Raw genomic sequence first — 20,742 nt, 5'->3', positions numbered from 1 at the left:
TGCAATTTGTGGGCTTTACTGCCTCCTTGATGCATAATCAATAAGAAATGTTCCTTGAACACTCAAGGTGTTTTTTCTCTTTTTACCTTCCAGGGCTCCCACATCGTGGCTCTGTGGATGTTCCTGGTGACTGCTCACAACACTGAGAACAGGACAGCGGATCAATAGGGGTTTTGCTTCCTCTTCTCTGATCCTTCTCTCTCTCCCTCCCTCTTAATCTTTGACAGTAGAACTGAAACTATCAAAAAAAAAAAAATCCTGACTCGGGATTTGGAACCACAGCTTGCGCTCTCTTTCTCCTTCCCCACCCCTCTCCCAAGCCTTGCTTGTGCACATACCAAATATGTGTCACCTAGCTCGGTCAGTGGCCTCCTCTGGCCAGGGGAACTTTCTCCTCATAGGGCTTTTAGTCATCATGAGCTCATCCTTGTCTGGAAGCCAGCCCCCGCCCTTCAAAAGATTCATCCCAGCTGATTGTTCGCTCACACATCTGGCTATTCATAAGAAAACTGGAGAAGTCTATGTGGGAGCTGTTAACCGGATTTTTAAGCTTTCCAGCAACCTGACCAATCTGCGCAGCCACATGACTGGCCCAGTGGTGGACAATGAGAAGTGCTACCCACCTCCCAGTGTCCAGTCTTGCAATCATGATCTGGCCCAAACCCCGAATGTGAACAAGCTTCTTCTTATAGACTATGCACAAAACCGACTTATCGCCTGTGGCAGCACCTCACAGGGTATCTGTCAGTTCCTGCGTCTGGATGACCTCTTTAAGCTTGGCGAGCCCCACCACCGCAAGGAGCATTACCTCTCCAGTGTGGCAGAGTCGGGTACCATGTCAGGAGTCATCATAAGCTCCCCTCAAAATCCTACCAGCAAGCTTTTTATCGGAACTCCCATCGACGGCAAGTCTGAGTACTTCCCCACCTTGTCCAGCCGCAAACTGATGGAGAATGAAGAAGATGCTGACATGTTCAGTTTCGTCTATCAGGATGAGTTTGTCTCATCTCAGCTGAAGATCCCCTCGGACACTTTGTCCAAGTTCCCCGCTTTTGACATCTATTATGTTTACAGCTTCAGCAGTGAGCAGTTTGTCTATTATCTAACAATGCAGTTGGATACTCAACTGACTTCACCTGATGCCAGCGGGGAGCAGTTCTTCACCTCGAAAATTGTGCGTCTCTGCATGGATGATCCAAAGTTTTACTCTTACGTTGAGTTCCCCATTGGCTGCACTAAAGATGGGGTGGAGTACCGCCTGGTGCAGGACGCCTTCTTGGCTCGACCAGGCCGGCAGCTGGCCAACTCTCTTGGGATTTCCGAAAATGAAGACATCCTTTTCACAGTATTCTCTCAGGGTCAGAAGAATCGCGCCAAACCACCCAAAGAGTCAGCATTGTGCCTGTTCACCCTTAGGAAGATAAAGGAAAAGATCAAAGAGAGGATCCAGTCCTGCTACAGGGGAGATGGAAAACTCTCCCTACCCTGGCTGCTTAACAAGGAGCTCGCCTGTATCAACTCGGTAAGCTCAAATCTTTTTCGTTTCTTCTGCTTTTAGTTAGTAGTAAGCGATTTTGTACGTTTAATTTTTGTCACAACACACATATGTTTGTACTTGTGTAGTATAAGACTTCCTTGCTTGGATACAACCTCTTCTTATGAATTTGTAATAAAAGTACTGTTAGAGCATACGCTTTTCATTCAAACAAAACACATTTTAATGCCACTAGTTGAATGCAGGCTACCTGTGCTATATCACCAATGTAGACTGCTGATATATGCCTGCACTTATAAAAACCTTAAAGTATGAAATAGTCTAAATTCTTTCTCCTGCTGCCTTTCTTTTCACTTCTCTATGCATTTTTCTTTACTCCACAACATCTTGGTGCTTTGATTTAACCAGACAGGGGACATCATTAGCCCAGTCCCCTGGATTTGTGAAATGTCACTCAGGAGGAGCCCTCACGCTCTCACACACATACACACAATATTGTTTGGTGCACTGCGGTGTGAGATCCTGAGGGATAGCACGAGTTAGACTTGGTTTTTACTTACTGATCCACAGTGCATGACCCTGCATGTATTACAGCCAACACACTCCAAATAGACAGACATAGTCTGGCTTTCTTCATCGTGAACATGTGTACCTGCTAACATCCTTTTTATTTTCTGAAAATATTCCTGGTTCTTTTCACCATTTCCCCTTTACTCACCCACTTTCTTTATAGAAACTTTTGCCCAAATCCACCTTTTTTGTGTGTGGTTTTTTTTGTGCGTCTCTGTCGTAGCTGACCACCTGTCTCCGCGTCCACATCTTGCATCCTATGTCTGCTTTAAAAGCACCCATGCGTTGCCTCCACCTTGCTCTTTCTTAAGATAGCTTAATTAAAGGACCCGTTTTAAAGCTTTTTTCTTTAAATGTCAGTGAACACCATTTTAGCAGCAGGTGTCTTCCATTCACACAACCACATGCACACAAACCATTCACCCTGTGTTGCGTCTAATGGAGTGGGATAGTTGGTAAGAACAGCACTCTTTCTCTTTGTAGGTCTTCATTAGCTTGAGTGCGCAGGAGTGTTTTGTGTGGTAGTATAAGTGATGTGAATGACCCAGCCAAGTCCTCTTTTACCTCTCTTTCTTTCTGCCTTTTACCACCTTCTGTAGATGTATTCTTTTTCCTGTTCAGTGGCTGTCTTCATTCTTTATGGTTCTTTTCATTCTTAGGGCCCATCACACTGACAATAGCTCTAGGGCCAAAAAAGCAGGCTATCTCATTTATTTCAATTAGACCTTTGCACTGGTACTGCAGGAGCTACTGGTGCAGAGTGCTGCAAAGAGTTTGACTTTACCATTTATGGGGTGCAGTGCATCTGGTAACTCACTGTGAAGCCCAGTCAAATACTATATGTGCAAGTTTGCGTTACCAGGTAGATAACTTTGTTGCATTGTGGTGATAAGCTCAGTGCTGTCATGATAACTCCTACCCAACCTCGGCAGAGTCTAAACTGCTGTACATTGTTGGCTTTTGATAAGACTTCAAAATAGATTTCCTGCCTAACACAGTTTTACCAAGACCGCTTCCCTTGTTACATCAGGAGCACAGGTGTGTCCAATAACATTAATTATGGTTTTCATTTAAGTGTCCCAATAAATCATGCTGGGAAGCCAGTGTACACCATATCAAGGCTCTATTTTAATGGAATGCAGCTGTTATTAATCAGTTGCACCTACGCATTTCCTGCTATGACACAACCGTGCTGTTGTCAGTTTGAAAGTGTCTTCACCCTTTTTTTTTTTTTTTTTTTTTTTTTTTTTTTTTCATGTTGCAATTTGTATTGATTTTTTTTTTTCCCTCGCAAAGAACATCCCACCAAGGATTCTTCAGACCTAATACTGCTACAATCTTCACTTTAATGCCAGTGATTCCTTCATCATATCACACATGCATGCTCTGTTAATTTAATAACACTGTTCCTGCCCCTTCTCTCTGCTTCCCACACCGTTTCTGTTGCAGCCATTGTTACAGGAGCTTTGGTAATCTTACATCTGCTGTTAATTTATCATCTCAAAAACTGTTGTCCCTTACAAGTTGTCATCAGTGATGATGATGATGATGTAATAGCTTTACAGATAAGCCGACCCACTGACCCTGTGGCAGCAGCAAAGCGTGAGAGGTTAGACCCAGGTTAATGATGTAGGCGAAGTTTCCCCTAAGCACTGACCTCATGTCAGCTGCCCACCACTGACCTTAACCGCCACCAGTGACCTGACCAATCTCAAATCTGAGATTATTTTTTTCAGTCTTGAAGCTAGAATATTGCATAATGATTAAACATGACAAGCACAGAAATAACTTAGAATAATAATAACAGATGATTTGTATGTACTTAAATGCCTCAGATGTCACAGTGGTGCAGTGTTTAGGCCTGTTGTTTCACCTCTGGACGGTGTAGGGTTTGAACTTTTTGGGGACCTTACTGTGAAGTTTAAATGCCTGCGTGGGCTACTCGAAAGGTCTTCACACAGTCTAAAGACATGTAATTGGCCATAGGTTAGGAGTGTGAGAAGCATGCAGTTTAAAGTGCACAGAAGACAGTGCTGCATGAATTAATGAATGGCTCATTATTTAAAGCATTTGAATTAACATTTGAAAAATTATAAATGCTAATCAGTTCAATAACATAAACACAAGTACTATTGTGGGTGCATCATAATGCAAGGCAGTACTACATGGAATTATTGTTTTTAAGTCTTTAAGTTTATCAATTTTATTTGACTCATTCTGTCATAATGCGAGCATTATGTGTGCATTATAATGTTTGTGTAAGTGCAATTTGTTTCCTGCTACAATCAGAACGATATGTGTACATGCACTAGTCAGTGCAGTGTGTATAGTTTAATCAGAGGCAAAAATCTCTGTATCTGTGTGCAGTTGGTCAGTAATTAAGACACAGGCATGCAGAATTAGCCAGTAGTAATTTGCCATCTTAAAATCACGAGGCGATCAACACTTCTAAAGTGTCGATCTCTCACTCTACAGATCCACACACATTCTCGTAAGATACGGAAGTTTGGTACTGAGCCACACCCTGAATTTCAGCTGCTTCAGGAATTCAAATGCAGTCTGTGTAGTGTGGGAATTGCTCAGTGATGTGGGTGTGAAGGGTGAATGCGTTTAGGCTGACCCTTCCATAGAGTAGTTTAGAGGGCAAAGCGTGGTTGATGGTAGGGTGTGCGGTATGCCTGGACAGCTGTTGGCCACACAGCCGTAATGCATGACCAGACGCTGTGTGAAATTTTCAGATTTGTGCTGGATCGTAATTTCTTGCCTCCAGCCATCATTAAGATGATATGTTTATAGTCACAGTGAGACAGCTGTTTTCTGTAAACATTAATGTTTGAGCGTATTAGAAGCAGCTCTCTGATAAAAGATTTGTGTGCGCGTGCAAGAGTAAGATTGTTTGTGTGCCTGTGTTTTGTCCCTGAGCTTTATTATTGAACCCCTGACCTTCTCCCTAGTTTGAGAGTGGATCAATACAAACCATTTCCACAGGAGAAGAGTGAGATGGAGAGAGGGAGTTGCTAAGTTAGGGTTGAGAGGGAGATGACTACAAAAATAGGAAAGATAAAAAGTGTAGTCAGAAGAGAGGAGAAACAGGAGAGAGGTACAGTATAGAGGTGAGTGCAAGAAGGGGTGAGTGAGTTGTGGGAATTAGACGAGAGAGAGGGGGGCAGCAGGAACAAGAGATGGATGAGAGAGAGGGAAAGAAAGGTGCTAGACGTGGGCGGCGATAAAAATGAAAGAACGCGAGAGAGTCTGATCCAGAGGAAGAGTTGGATGCCAAAGCAACATACAGGAGAGAGTATAGGAATTTGAAGAACGGTGCTAAGAAGATGAAAAAGACAGCAAAATGGCAAAGTGAGCCAAGGTAGAGGCTTGAAGGGAGTGAAAACCGGAGTGAAAAGCACCCGTATACCTTTTCCAAAATGCAGTAACATTTACAAAGTCTGAGACATTGTCCTGTTTTGTTTACAAATGTATTATATCCAGGCAGTAGTTCAGATGTATGATTTTGGGTCTTTACGTGTACACCAGTTGAATTGTTAAAGCAAAATCCAATGAATGAGCTGCAGGCAAGATGAAAAATGATGCTGTGCTTTTTTTTTTCTTTTTTTTTAATGAAAATGAGGACTTTGATGTTGAGCCATGTTTTGCGTTGCAATCATGGCTGACTAACTTGTAGGTGTAACTTGTAGCCGCCTAAACATGACACATGTGTGAAAGGCAGGGACATAGGAGAATATTATCAGAGAATGGAGTAAAAAGACAAAATGGTATGTAGAGCTGGTACGGAAGGACGAGGAACGATCAAGGAGAGAGCAGCAAGCCTTTTACAGCCAGTATGCTCGAAGGAGAGGCAGTGAATCACCGACAGAGAGAAGAGAAGGGTGAGAGGAAGAGTGATAGCCCCAGAAATCTTTTCACCGCCACTGCCAAGAACAGCTTGAGAAAAGAGTAGATGACTGAAAGAGGGGAGAGTGTGATTGAATGCTGGCTGCTGCACAAATAATATCGGTGTCCGTCACCTGGGCACTGCACTGTCCTCTTCAGCGGCACACCTTTCTGTCATGTCAACTCTGTGTGTGTTGTGGCACATCTGTCCATGTGTACGTCTAGGAGGTGGTGCTATAAAAATGAGGACAGAGGAGCACAAGAAGACTCTTTTGGTGTGTGAAATATTACAGAAATTAAAGAGGTGCACTTTAGGTAGAGAAAGTTGGGGAGCCTTGTTGCTCGGAGGTCACTTTGCAGAATGTATTTTCTTACTCACTGAATTTGTCTTATCCAATGGTCATTTCCAGCTGTTTTCTCTGCAGTAAGCAAAACAGAAAACTAGCAAGCAGTGACCTTAGTTTTTTTTTAAGTGCTCTGAAATGTAGTTGGAGAAAGTCGTAGGAAGGTTGTGGACTGTAACATCAAGACCGTGGAGGGAAGCATGGCCATGTTAAGTTAGAAAATCTCCATCTGAATCCTTTTAGCACACTACACAGCAATCCACAATGGAGATGGTCTCCAGGGTTTGTATTGGAGCTGTTCAAGGCAGTTTCTAATTGGCCGTCATAGCAGATATTTATATGGAATCTAAACCATGCTGATCATGTGGTCTGGGAACAGCATTAGCTACAATGACTCTGTGTCTGTTTAATGCCATTAATGTTTTACAGACCAGTGCAAACAGATGCATATTGTACACAAGATTGTTTTGTGTATAATATTGTTTTGGTAGGTCTTTTATATTCTGCTGTTAGTCAGACTTGGAACTGTACAGTATTGCAAGAAAAGGTGAACCCTTTGAAATGAACAAATTTTGCACTGGTTATTCACCGAGCCAAGTCACAATAATGGACTCACACAAACTGACTGAAATAAAAACAAAACAAAAAACCCATACAGATGGTTGTGCTTTTCATGTGTATGCACCACGCATTATTTAGTAACAACCCACAGTGTTTAATTTGGGATAGATTTAGGGCTGTAATGAAAAAAAAAGTACTTAACAACCAAATACTTCTGTTGGAATTTTGAGTAACAATAGGGGGGGGGAAACATCTTGCTACCACCCTCGTGCTCACTGGCTTTGGAATTTCTCTCTATAAGGATTATATTTGCCCTATTCAAAATGTCCAACTGCTTTCTCCCGATCCCCAGATGGATAGGAAGGTTTTGAACTTTGTCATAGGCCAATGCATCAATCATTTGGAGAATCAATCATAGCAAGTAGGAGTCAGTCTAAAATACTGTGTGTGTGTGTGTGTGTGTGTGTGTGTGTGTGTGTGTGTGTGTGTGTGTGTGTGTGTGTGTGTGTGTGTGTGTGTGTGTGTGCATGTGTGTGTGCTGTTGTTTGTGTGTGTGTGTGTGTGTGTGTGTGTGTGTACCCACAGTGTTGTTTGACCCACAGTGTCAGAGGTGATATTTGATGCAAAACCTGAAATCAATATTGAAGTGGTCACTTTGTGTTCAATATTTATTTTATGTATCTGGTTAAAGTGCTCACTGCTCGTGCAGTGTTTAAAAGCCATTACTTGTGAAGTTACGTGGATTCTGCTGTCATTCATTACAATAGTTCTGCATTAATTTAAAGTTAAATTAAACTAGTTAGTTCTTGTTTATTCTAAACAAAATGATATTGCCGCTGCTGAAGAGCTGCTTTTCATCAGCCCTAAAGTTGATTGTAGGAGTATAACATGATTGTAGATTTAGTCTCTAATATGGAAGTCTCCAGATATATTTACAAAACCTTTAGATACCACTTAAGTGTATGCATCAAGACGTCAATTCATTAAGAATGAATGGGGGAAGCGCGCACCTACAAACGTTCTAGTCTATCATTACATGCAGAAAAAGAAGGCAGCCCACAACCACAGGAAAAAACTACACGTAAACTGCGTTGTCTAGTGTACCTGTCACAAGAGCTCCATCCTGACTTGTTGATAAGCCAAGCAGTAAATGTCCAGTCCTAAATAATTTGCAAATATGCAGTATGCAAACTATGCTGTCTGGCTTTTCAGACCAAAAGAGGAAATACTTTAAGTGAAACACCCAAAGGACTGAAATCCAGATCTGTTCAAATAATCCATGGTGAATGAGATTCAATTCAACATCAACAAACTAATTCTTGATGTTAACATGGGTCTGAGTAGCCTGCTAACATTTCAGTCTGTGAAAAATATAAATGGAAATATAAATGATAAAAAATATAATGTTTTGAATCGGGTATTGGAAATCGTGTAGTTGTACTCGTAATGGTGCTCATTACCAAATTTCTTGTGTTGTGACATTGTTACCGACTAAATTAAAATATATATATTTTTGTTGCCATTACAGCAGCATCTTAAAAAAAATATTCTGCACTTGATGGGCCCACATTAAATTAACCAAGCAGATTTTCATTTCTGTGTTAAGACAAAGTGGATTTGACTCTGAGGCCAGCTCCTAACCTTATTAAATCCGTCATTATAAATATGATCTGATGAATGTAGCTTGCATGTGGTCTTTGTAAAACACAGTCCTCTTCTGCAGACCTAATCTAAAAGGATGTGGCGGTAAATGTGTTTAAGTAATTAGACCTGATTAATTGAGCCAGCGTTGATGAACAGAGTTAATTGACAGTCTAAATGAGTTGAGCAGGGAGATGATGATTGGGTGGGTTGTCTTTAAAGTTATTGGGCCTAATGAATCATGTTTCAGTTAGTATTTGGTCATTTGATAGAAAATTGGATTTCAAATCAGGAATATTTTTCTTTTCCTTTTTTTTCTTTTTTTTTTGTAAACGGCAAGGATTTGATTCGCGTCCCTGTGAGCTAACGGCGTCACACATGCTCACGGTTGCTCTCATTCCATTATTAAAGAACAATAGAAAAACCTTCTCTCGCTCTCTCTCCCTCTCTGTGGAGTGTTTAGCTCAACAAATCCCCATCTCCAGCACCACTCTAATGATACTAATTGCCAGTGTAATTATGTATTGATCGGTACTGTGTGTGGGTGTGTGTTGCATACATCATTACCTCTTCTTCACTTCTTTACAGGCTCTTAATACATCTTGGATACAGTCAGAATTAGAATTTGTTAAAGTATCTTTTGCTGTTTGGGTCAGCACTTTAAAGAGCCCGATCTCCCACTGCTGGTCGCTGGGCAGCTCCATCAGAGCAGTCAGAGGTTAAGTACTTTGCTTAAGGGCACCTGTGGTGGTTGATGATGGAAGACGGAAGTATGTTATTCATTCACTTTCCACACTCACATGTCCCAGCTGGGCTAATGGGCCTCCTGATCACATGCAATCTTCTCGTTTCTAACTGCCTGTGTGCTTACAAAGATGCATTTTTAAGTGACAGTGTACATTTATGAGTGAGTGTGCATTTCGTATTATCCAGTAGGCAATATTTCTTCTTCTTCTTCTTTCTGTTCAGTTGGATTATGGTCTAAACATGTGGTGACAGCTTTTGGAAGCAGTTCTCTGAATAGGCGCCAACTCCTTGAGGTTTCACCGTCTGCCTGGAGTGCACTCAACATAGAAATTACCATCCTGCTACCAATGAATATGGAATTGGTGCAGTAATTTCTTTTTCTAAATTATTGATCAGTTAGGATCAAGTAACACATCCTAGAAAATCGCTAGAATGAATCAAAAGGAGAAGAAGAAAAAATAGATGGCACACAGGACCAAAATGAATTTTTCCCTGTGGATAAGTGTTCAGTTTTAAATGGACACTTTTTCCTCATGGTGACGATAATGCATCATTTTTGTCACACGCTTGGAAACAAGGTTGTTGTCATAACTGACACATAATTGACACAGTGGTGTCACACCTGACATTGGTGTTTGTTTGTTTGTTTGTTTGTTTGTTTTTTTTAGAACATTTTTATCCTAAACATAGACAGATGTGAGCTTCTAATTTTGGCTCGTTTCAACATATGTTCTTAGCATATCAAGTGCAAATTTGTGTTTGTTAAAGCTATGGGGATTAGGGTGTGTTATTTTCTTTTCTTTTTTTATTTCTTTTTTATTTCTTTTTGGCTTAGAACAGGAAATGTTATATTTTGAAGATAAATGAAATAACTGTCAGATTTACAGAATAATCCAAAGCTCACTGTGAAATCCTCTGAACTTTTAAAGGAGTACTTTGGGGGAAAATTGATAAATTCGCACACACGCACGCACACACACACACACACACACACACACACACACACACACACACACACACACACACAGCGTGTTTAGTGACTGCACTATAAGAGGATGAGGTATAATTGCATAAGGGGTTGAATAATTCCTTTAACTCAGAGATGAATTGCTTTTGATTTTTGGAAGCAGAACAAAACAAAAATAGTTGTTGCATGAGCCAGTTTAAGGAATATGAAAAATAACAAATTGTAACCACACCCCACCACCTTCTTCCAGTGTGCTTATTTTCCATGTGACTTCACATACATCATTCACTTGTGTAGTTGAAGCAGACTGCCATATATCTGGGGGAAATTCTCTAAATATAATTTTTGGTGTGTATTCAAATAATATCAGGTCTTTATTTCCAGCTGAGAACCTCTGAGCCCCGTCACTATTGCTATACATTACAGAGATCTGAGTGAGCCGTGCTGGTAAATCATTTTTAAATGCTGGGCCAGTATTCTGTTTGCGCGCGTGTGTCTGGCAGTTATACATGAATCCTTTCCCGTTTGCTTCTTGCTGTATATTGCCACATGAAATTAAGTTCTGTATTTCTCTGGGGTGTTGATGTCGACTGTCTTTGACTACAGAAATAAACACAGCACACGCACATAGTTATGATACCATGGATATCACTGTAAGCCACCAGGTAAAAGGTTGGTAGGCTGCTCTCTTGGTTAGAAAATCAGCACTTCCAAGTATCCTTGCAAGCACATGCACACAAGCTCAGTAGCACTTGTGTTTATTCTACTTGAAGAAAGTCCTGCAGTGCTTCCATGAGTTCAAAACCCTCGCTGAGATTTCTGGGTAATTTATGACGCTGCCCTCTCCCAAAATCCCTCACTCTGCTTGGAGCCAGTCTCACACATTCACACAGACATTCTCTTGCTCTTTCACTCTCTCTCTCTCACACACACTCACACACACACACTCTCACACTCTCTCTCACACACACACACACACACACACACACACACACACACACACACACACACACACACACACACACAGTGTTAATGTGTGGGAAAACTTCATCAACATACGACTGCAGAGGAACAGCCAGCACCTGTGGTTGATGCCACATAGATGCTGTTTCCTCTTCATGCTGCTGACGGTCATTTTTTTGTTCACTTTTCTCTCGTTCATTCTTTCTCATCTTCTCGCTCTTTCTCTAACCTCACACGTTACCACACACCCTCATAAAAGTAGGCCATCGTTATAGTGAAATGCATCAGTTAGGTACATGTCATGTTTCTGGAAACGCATTTACGTCTCTGTTGGCTTGATGAGGAGACAGCTGATGACTAGTGGGGAGAGAAGCATTTTCTTTTTGCTGCCCATGATAAATACACACACATACATGCACACACATTCAGAAACGCACAAAAGCACACATGAACTACAGGCTTGTCTCAAAACCACGCTGTCAGCATTAATGCCAGCCAGTTTTTGTCCTGTCCTCTCCACTCCTTTACAGAGCATTTATTTCCTCTTACAAACAGGTTTCTACAAAGAAACATAGTGCCTGCTACTGCAGCAGGCTACCCAATTTATTTGCCTGTTTCTAAATGAATGAGTGTTTTGTGTTTGCCGCACGTTTCCTCCTTCCTTAATAGCCATAATTCACAGCAGTGTTTTCAGTCAACAACACTATGTATGTTCCCTTACATAAACCCATGTTGTACTCTGCTGTTTTCCATATGTTTCACTCAATGGAGGTGACTATTGACAAATTCCACTTGAGGTTAGTCTGTGTGCCCAGACATATTTTCCTGACTTAATATGTTGAAGAAATGGCAATCATGGGGGAATGATTATTCAACCATTTCCTTTAGGCCTGGCCATCCAGCGCACATCTGTAATCAGTCTGTTATTGTGGGTGGAGCTGTGTGCACACGTGTCTGGAGCCATATGAACATTTTCACTCTATTTTGCCATTTTGCAGCATGAGATGGGTGAAGTGGCTCCGCCTTCTTGAAAAAATACAGTTGTGGTTGATGAACATGATTACGTGGGGTTGTAGAGACCACTCTGGTTTTGTGTGTATAATTGTGTGCAATACTTACTAGCAGTATTTAGGTCAGACAGTTCTCTGCGTATGAGCTGCATATTAAGAATCAACAGCTAGAGAGAAATGTACAATTCTGTGTATTCAATAACCCATAAAAGATTACTTGAGTAATAGTCAAATCCAAAAACAGTTAAATTAATCAGAAGTTATGTTTGTTGTTAATTATTCAATCGATTCATTTTTGTTTGTTTGTGCAAAACCATCTAGCAACTGTTTCTCTTTGCACTTGTATTTGATTATAATAAACTCAGCAGATGTTGATTGGAACTTGGCTTTGATAAATTGTTCAGGAAGTTTAAAATTGATAAAAACGTCTCTTAAAAAATGATTAAATAAAGGAGGGCCCTTTCTGTGCAAGGTACATTTTAAACATTGTATTTCCAATAAATGCTTGTCACTTATAAAAAATAAAGTGACAATAATCACGTCATTAAGAGCCACTAGCTTCTGTTTGCCTTTAGCACAGCACTCGCATGTTTTTTTTTGTTTTTTTTTGTTTTGTTTTTTTCCCCCTTTTCTTTTTTGGGAGGGGGGACTTGAGAATAAAAGGCCAAGTTTCTGTGAAAAGCAAATCCACAAATTCATTCAGTGTGCACCGCAGGCACCCTGTGAAAATCAAAACAAGAAACCTCCTCTTCTGCATTTGTAAGACCCTGCTGCCAAAGTCAGCGGAAGGTTGTTGGCTTAACTCCTTCGTCCCCGGCGGAGCTGCGTGACTTTGAAAACACTGCGGAGCATTACATGCAGTCTCCAGCCAGCAACTATGCAGAGACCACAAAGGATGGAATATTCTTTCCATGCTAAATATCAGCTCCAAATCACATGGGAATCTTTTAGTGTGTTAAATTGCAGAACCCACATCAGAGTGTAGCCTTCTGTTAAAATGCTTTCCGACCTCAAGGGAAATGCTTTCTATTCCATGCTGATCTACGCTGTTTAAACCTTTTAGACCAGCAGGAATTGTCTAGCACCTTTACCCCCCCAGTGCCGCAGAGAGACCTGTGCAGGTTACTGTGTGAGCACTTGCTAATGCCTGTGTTTGTAATGATGGTTTGTGTATTAACCCTTATAGAGTCTTGGGGCAACTGTATACAGTATTTTCCACAGTTGGCCTCCTCTAAAGAAGATACATTAACCTTTTTAGGTCCTGCCTCTTAGGCTTGTACGTCTTGGGATTTTGTGCGTGTGGTTGTTTGTGTGGAAACGCTACTGAAGACGCATGCACTTCTTTCACATGACTACATGGTTTCAAATGGTTGGCCCTAGTTTTTGTCATATGATGTGTATGAGGAATTATTTTGTTGCTTGTAGCCACATCTGCTTGCTCAGGTTGAATGAATGTCTCGGTTTATTGTGTGTGCATGGGTGCTTATGTGTCTGTTGTCTGCCAGTCACCTTTGTTGTGAGGGATGAAAGTGCCTTCTAGCCATCAGTGGTTACTAAAGAAAGTTGTTTCAGGTAATGGTTGCGTTTGCTTCTAGCTCTCACTTCGTTAAATGCACACACTGCCATACACACAGAAACCTCCATTAAACTGGCCCCTTTATTTGTTTCCTTCTACCCTGTGACATGTTAGGGCCGAAAAAAATGGGGAGTAAGAAGGGGCAAGCACTTTGTTGTCTCGAGTTGATTGTCCTACCACCTCTCGGAGGACTTGGTCTAAGTGGACAGATGTGTGTGATGGACAGAGGGCTGGAGTTGGTGACTTTGTGAGAAATGGAGAGAGAGGGGGTGGATGAAGAGAGAAGGTAGAGAAGTAGAAAAGGACAGGGAGGGGATATTGATGTTTGCTAAGTTACTGTAGTGGCTAGGAGGAGACAGAAAGAGAGTGAGAAGGAAGAAAAAGGCAGAATAACGTTTTATTGACTTGTGCCGAGCTGCAGGCAATTTAAGCAGATCAGGAGGGAGAGGGTGTGAGGGAGTGGGTGTTATCTTTTCTCCTGTGCGGATCAATCAGATGATGTAGTGATAAGACTATGGATTACACCGCCATTTACACACTCCCTATGTATGTGTGTTTTCATGTGTGTGAATACAGCAACTCACACGTTTGCCGGCTCTGGTTACATCGCAGATGCACAGACATTTATTCTCTGTTAATAACAGCATCCAAAGTGGACTTTTTTTGATTGGCGTTGTCAAAGAAAATTGATACTCATACACTAATCATTGCTAAAAATTACTGTCTGAGGTGATACTCAATTTCTACAGCAACGATACTAACAGTGCTGGCTTTGCCTCCTGCAGTTGACACACAACTTCACACATATCTGCTGCAGACAGCCAGGCACACTAGCAGCTGAAGTAGTTGACGTTCTTGACACTAACAAACACTTACGAACTTAAAGAAGTGAGTAAGGCTCCAGTTTGAGAAGTATTGAAGTTTTAAACAGTTATCATAAATGTTAACCTGGCCAGCACACAGTCTAACTCTATTAGCAATAATCCAATAGTAACATTAGCCAACTGTTATCACTGTAGCGGCTAGTGGCCGGGCTCATAATAAAGTGATAACATTAATATGGGAGCTACACAGCAAAGGTTATCAGTCCTGTCTGTCTGGAGCTTTGACAGTGTAATTATTTTTAACAGGATAACAAGTGTTAAGCTTCTCTTAAAGTTCCAAATTGAAGCCGAGAAAAGTCTGAGCTCTTAGACGGTGTCAGCCCATCTTACCAACTTTATCTGATCAGCTGCAAAAACATGGTGACAAGTCACCTGAAGCCCAGCACTACTTCACACAACCTAATGTTTTACATTTATTTTGCACTAGAGAATTACTTTGATTTGTTATAACAGTTAATGGTTTGGTTTAATTAATCACTTATTGCTTGGATGTACAACAATGTAGAAAATATAGCTTTCAGTTTCCCAGAGTTTAAGTGGTTTTCAGGCTATTTTTCATCTGATCAGAAGTTGGAAAAAAAAGATATTGATAGTGAAGAAATAAGGAAACATTGGTCATCTTTCTAGCGTGGGAAACTAGAAACAACAGTCATTAAATCTGTTATCCATCAGATTAATGTATTAATACTTTCAGCTTTAATAAAACCACAGTGATACCTGATTGATATCCTGAAAATGTGTACAAAAATGTGCAAATGAAGTAAAGCATTCATTGGCTGTGGCATTTTAACCCTGCTTCATGGATTATACCCTGACTGTGTTTGTATGTCATGACTGGTTAAAGCATCATATGGGTCAGTGGATTGCCTGGGGTAATAGACCCCTCGTGACACTGGAATGTTCCAGATATTGTCACATAGTCACCATCATTACTGCCGTGGCACCACCATGACCGAACACTGTGGAATAAAAGTGTGGGATTGTGCTTTAAAGACAGCAGTGTGTGTGTGAATAACCTTAATTTCAGTAGCCTACTTATTACATTAGACAATCAAATATGTTGGCCATTCTCACTGAATATGGAAACGTGCAGCAAGTCGACTTTTAGGCAGCTTAGCTGCTTTCACAAATTGTTTTTAAGGGCATTTGAGGGCTTCTCAGAATGGTGCTTCACATCCAGCTTCCATAGTATGAGACCACATTAGTTTAGAATTTAAAAAAGGCATTGCTTTGAATATAAAATCTAATTTGTGGTATTTTAGAATGTGTCCTTATATGAATTTATGAATAAACTGAATCTATTTAGTGTTTTGAAATGAGATACTTTTGCATTTCTTGTTGTAAATACCAGTCGGATGCGCACCTTAAAGCACAATAAATCTAAAGAATTCTCATGTCAGACAGAAAAACACTCACACAATCACCCCAAACATCACAACCTACATTAATTTGTTTTCTGCTGAACAATCTGCTTTAGATCAGAAAATAATTTTGAGTGCTTCTATTTTGTCTGATTCATTTCGTTGCCTTTCCCTCCTGTCTCTAGCCACTTCAGATCGACGATAACTTCTGTGGCCAGGACTTCAACCAGCCTCTGGGGGGAACCAGCACCATCGAGGGGATTCCTCTCTTCATCGATAAGGATGATGGCATGACTTCAGTGGCAGCGTATGACTACCGCGGCAACACTGTGGCGTTTGTTGGCACACGCAATGGGAAACTGAAGAAGGTAGGATTGTTGGTGTGTGTGTGTGTGTGTGTGTGGTGGTCTTTTTATTTTTTATAATCGATGCTGGGATTTGTTTTCCATTTGAACTGAATGGAATATGAAGTTGAGGGGAAATTGTGTGTAAGCCAAAAAGGCATTTTGATTTTTGTCATTATTTATTATCCAGTTAAAAGGAAGCAACTTTCTGGCAAATATTTTTCTTTTACTCATGAATGGTGACCAGCTTTTTGCCCAGTGACGCTTGTCAGTTCATAAGCTGTGTACTGGCGGCCGAATCGTTGTAGATTTACATAAGGCACTTTGCTGATGCTTTTTTATACTAAATGCAGTCAACACAGTTTTTCTGGCTAGTGGCTATTTCCAGCAGGACATCCGAGTGTCTCTTTAAAACCTGTTCATTTAACAAGCAATTTAAAGCAAGTCTGCGCCTACTCTTTCATTGATTGTCATGTTTGTCACGTCAGGCATAAAACGTAACTGCTTTGTCCCAATGCCACGTACGGTCTTTTAAGAGCTCACCTTCAATCAATCCAACAGCTATGACTGGTGAATGGCTTTTCTGTTCAGGTCAGCTGTGCAGGGCTGAGGTGGATAGATAGAGCTTTGGACAGGGATAAAGTGGTGATGGATGCATTGGTGGGGAAAAAGAAAATCTAAAGTGCATTTCTTGATGAAACTATAGTCCCCTTTCTTTGGGTCAATTTCTTTGTGGATTCAAAGCAAGTTAGGGTTTATATCATCGCACTTATGCGGCTGTCGCACCCTTTTCTGTAGAGGAATGATTAATGGTGTGCAGTCATGTAACAAATGGACAAACCTCTGTGCCTGATTAAACTGATATAGCTGACCTTTTGTGATTGTATGTTAGATATATGTACAATTTTCCGCAATTATGGTCCTTTTTGTGTAACAGTGTTGTGTTCAATCTCAGCACTTGTTCCTTTGCGCTCGTGTGCGTGTGTGTGTGTATCCAGTCTATGGAGGACAGAGCTCTCGGGGTAAATGGTATCTCATTAGAATTCACCCCATTTCTCTCCACACTGCTCAAGACCTGTCATCCATTCAATATTATGAATGTATAATCAGCCTGTGTGTTTGTGCACTTTTAATACGAGTTTATGTATTCACGCAATGCTTGTGTGTTTGTCACTCACAGTATGCATAATAATGCATCGCGCTTGCGATGGCATGGGTTTGTGTGTGCACGCATGTGTTTGTGTTTATGAGAGCGCATGTGACGGCAAACAATACAGTGCCGACTAAGATTCAGTGCCGTGCATTTGTCAAAGTGACACCCATTCACTTAGCTCGGCAACAGTCCCTTTATTTATTTAGCTGTTCTCACATGTCTTTTCTTGTGTGGTGTTATGCACTCTGACTGAGGTATATACGTGTGTTTGGAGCATCACCTGGGGAAGAGACTGCTGCAGTAGGTTTTGAGATAAGTCGTTTTCATGTGTGTGCGCGCCTTCATATGTGTGCGTAACAGCAGAGCCAAGGAGCCTGCGGTTCTTTTGGCTGCCTTGTCTTTCAGTCAAACCCAAAAACAACTGAAATAATCTGGTCTTGGAAAGGATTCAGTTTGCTGTGAAGGAACAATATCTAAAACCTGACGTTGGAGCATACACAGACACACACACACACACACACGCTCAGACAGCAGCCATAAAGAGGCAGATGAAGAAAAAAATGGAAAAAGAGCAACTGAATTAATAGTGTGTGATAACAGATTGTTGGGTCCTCTGATTGTGTGCGTCAGTGTTTCTGTAACTGATTTTTATTTGTGTCATTATCCTTTCAGTAAAAGCATCGTCTGTTTCAGGACGAGTGTTCCTTAAAGTTTTGACAGCTTGGTGGGAGTGCGTGCAGGCCATGAAGGAATTACTGAGTATGTTCCTGTTCTTACACCTTCCTCAGGAGAGCATCAGTGTTGAATGTTGTTTATATAGCTCTGCCTGAGGGCGATGAAGGAAAAGAGGGGCAGAAATAAGGAGAGTATTGGTTGGCTGGATGAATTTGCCTTAAGGAGACAGCTTGCATGTGTGCTTTTCAGGTGCGTTTTAGGAGACATGGAAAGGTTTGATTGGCAAATCCGAAAAACAATCTAACAAATCTGGCAGTGACTGTTGCAATAATTTTAAATATAACCAACTAATGTTTACCAAATGGATCCACATTAATCTCCTGGGAGAGTTTTGAGGTTTAAGTAACATCACTTTACCTTAAATAACTTTTTGTTCACGTCTTCATTGGCTAGACCTGAAGTGCTTTGATAATCTGTTATATCTGCGCTCAGTCTATTTTTAACTAACTATAATGTTCAAGGTTTTCCAGAGCAACAAGACAGTAGCATAAACAACATGTTTTAAGCACTAATGAAGTCCCTCTGTGCTCTGTAGCCTCTCACACACTCGCAGGAGAAGCTTTTACTAATGAGTAATGGTTTGATGGGACGCAGACATTAGAGAGAGAATCAGGAAGGAAGATGGTAAGATGAAGGAGATATAGGAGGTTAGCGGAAGAAGAAGCGGGAAGGAAGTGATGAAGAGAGGTGATGCCCACTGATTAACTAATTTCAATGGTCATCTGGATACTGCTGTGGTCAAGGGCACAACTGTTGACCGGCTATCCGCTGCACTTAATTTTTAGGATTAAAAGCTCTGATTCTCTGACGGTGTGATTATGTCTGGGTGCTTGGCTCTGCCTGCCATCGGTCCCTGTGTGTCTTTGTCAGCTTTATTCTAGTTTACATAGTGGACCTTATTCACTCCTCTTCTCTTTTATGCCTTTCTGTCTGAAGAAGCATTGTAACAAAGCTGCTGTGGTTTGTTTAGCCAACACATTTACAATGATAAAAGTCTGAGTGATTCTCTCAGCCACTTCTGTGCTTTCAGGCCCTGTTGAGCAGTGACAATAAATGGGCATCAACCATGACACACTCACACATACGCTTGCACACATATGCGCCGTCTCAATAGGTGGTCTGGGGAGAAGAGAGAAGAAGGGAGGATCGCACTTGACAATCTAGTACCTATTGTGTCTGCTTTTGGTGCTGCGCACACACGAACACTCAAACGCAGGTTAGGATTCCTCAGCTGCACCCTCCATCAGAGGCCAGCGCGAGCCATCTGCTGTGTATATATGTCCAGTGTGCCAGGTGGTACGAGCCCCAAGTGCTCCATGTGTCCCCCATTGTGTCCGTGCCAGGCTCAGGTGTGTGGGTGCGGAGGTGCCGTCCAATGACCATTCATCAGTGCATCAATTGAGCTTCCCCGCAGTTTCTGAAAGCAGTTAGAAGACAATATAAGACGAGTGTAAACGGCCAGCATAAGAATAACATAGTGAAAGGGACAAATAAGGCCTTACACTGCATGTTACTACATGAAACACATAGGTTTATAGATGTAACAAACTTCAACATAGCATTTTAAAAGTCCTTTGAATATGATAAATCATTTTTTGAAAATCCTCTGATACACCGGCGACCTGTCCAGGATGTACCCCACTGCTGAATAGCAGCTGGCAAAGGTTCCAGCTCCCCTGTGACCCTGAATTGGATATGTGGAGGAAAATTGATGGATATTCAAAGCAGAGAGTGCAGTGGATGATGGTTTGAGTGCATGTCTTGGAGCCAAAAAATAACATGTTTGACCCTACACCTAGTAAGTGTTTTCATTAGCTAATCAGTACAGGATCTGTTGAGGTGTATTTGAAAGAGAACATGACCGAGTATTTGTTCTGTCACCCTGCAGCACGTTGTAAAAGCTAAGTGGATGACTGCGTCAGCTAAGCAGCTGCAATCTAAACATTAAGTGGCAGATGGGATTTCACATGTTGTTGCTCTTGTACACACAGCAGGCCTCATGAAGCCGCAGTTAGGTTTATGAATTACAGATTTTAGTTTGAGCTTTGTCTAAAATTACCTCAGAAAATGTTCTAAATAATATTTCTGACTGTCAAATTTTAAGAAAAACTTAATCCACACAAGTGACTGTAACATAATACTTGCTCCAGCTTCTTTGGTGTTAAAGATTATCCCCAAAAATGATCTAAGATCTAAAGCTTGTATCTTTTTTTTGTTATTTTCAATAGGTTGGAAAAATAATGTTTCCTCCTAGTAAAGATAATACTGCAGAAATGAGGTTTAAGCCGTAACTACACCGGTGAGACAGCATTTCAGGGGTTAATAAGAAGTGACAGTTTGTCATTTGTATGTGTATATTGCTGTGTGAAGTCGCTGATGTATTCCACTGGGGCTGCCGGTGTCACCGTCAAGAGACCATGTCATGGCCTAATTGACTGATGATTGTTATTCTACTGGTGCATAATGCTGCCCTGTCAAACTCCCCTGTGTGTATATGTGTTTG

General features: G+C 41.2%; 1 protein-coding gene across 4 annotated transcripts in view; it reads left to right on the top strand.

The window, feature by feature from the left end:
• Nucleotides 1–20,742, top strand: part of LOC116326539 (plexin-A1) — a 178,155-nt gene that overhangs the window by 32,657 nt on the left and 124,756 nt on the right. For all 4 annotated transcript variants that reach the window (XM_039612261.1, XM_039612262.1, XM_039612260.1 and 1 more), the window contains exons 2-3: nt 94–1,522; nt 16,193–16,375. In XM_039612261.1, the coding sequence (XP_039468195.1) occupies nt 344–1,522; nt 16,193–16,375 (1,362 nt within the window). In that variant the 5' untranslated portion in view covers nt 94–343. The remainder of the gene's footprint in view (nt 1–93; nt 1,523–16,192; nt 16,376–20,742) is intronic.

Source organism: Oreochromis aureus, linkage group 5, assembly GCF_013358895.1.
Source record: "Oreochromis aureus strain Israel breed Guangdong linkage group 5, ZZ_aureus, whole genome shotgun sequence".
In the NCBI taxonomy this organism is placed as follows: Eukaryota; Metazoa; Chordata; class Actinopteri; order Cichliformes; family Cichlidae; genus Oreochromis; species Oreochromis aureus.
The sequence above is the reverse complement of the archived record's forward strand: the minus strand, read 5'-3'. Positions and strand labels throughout refer to the sequence as shown.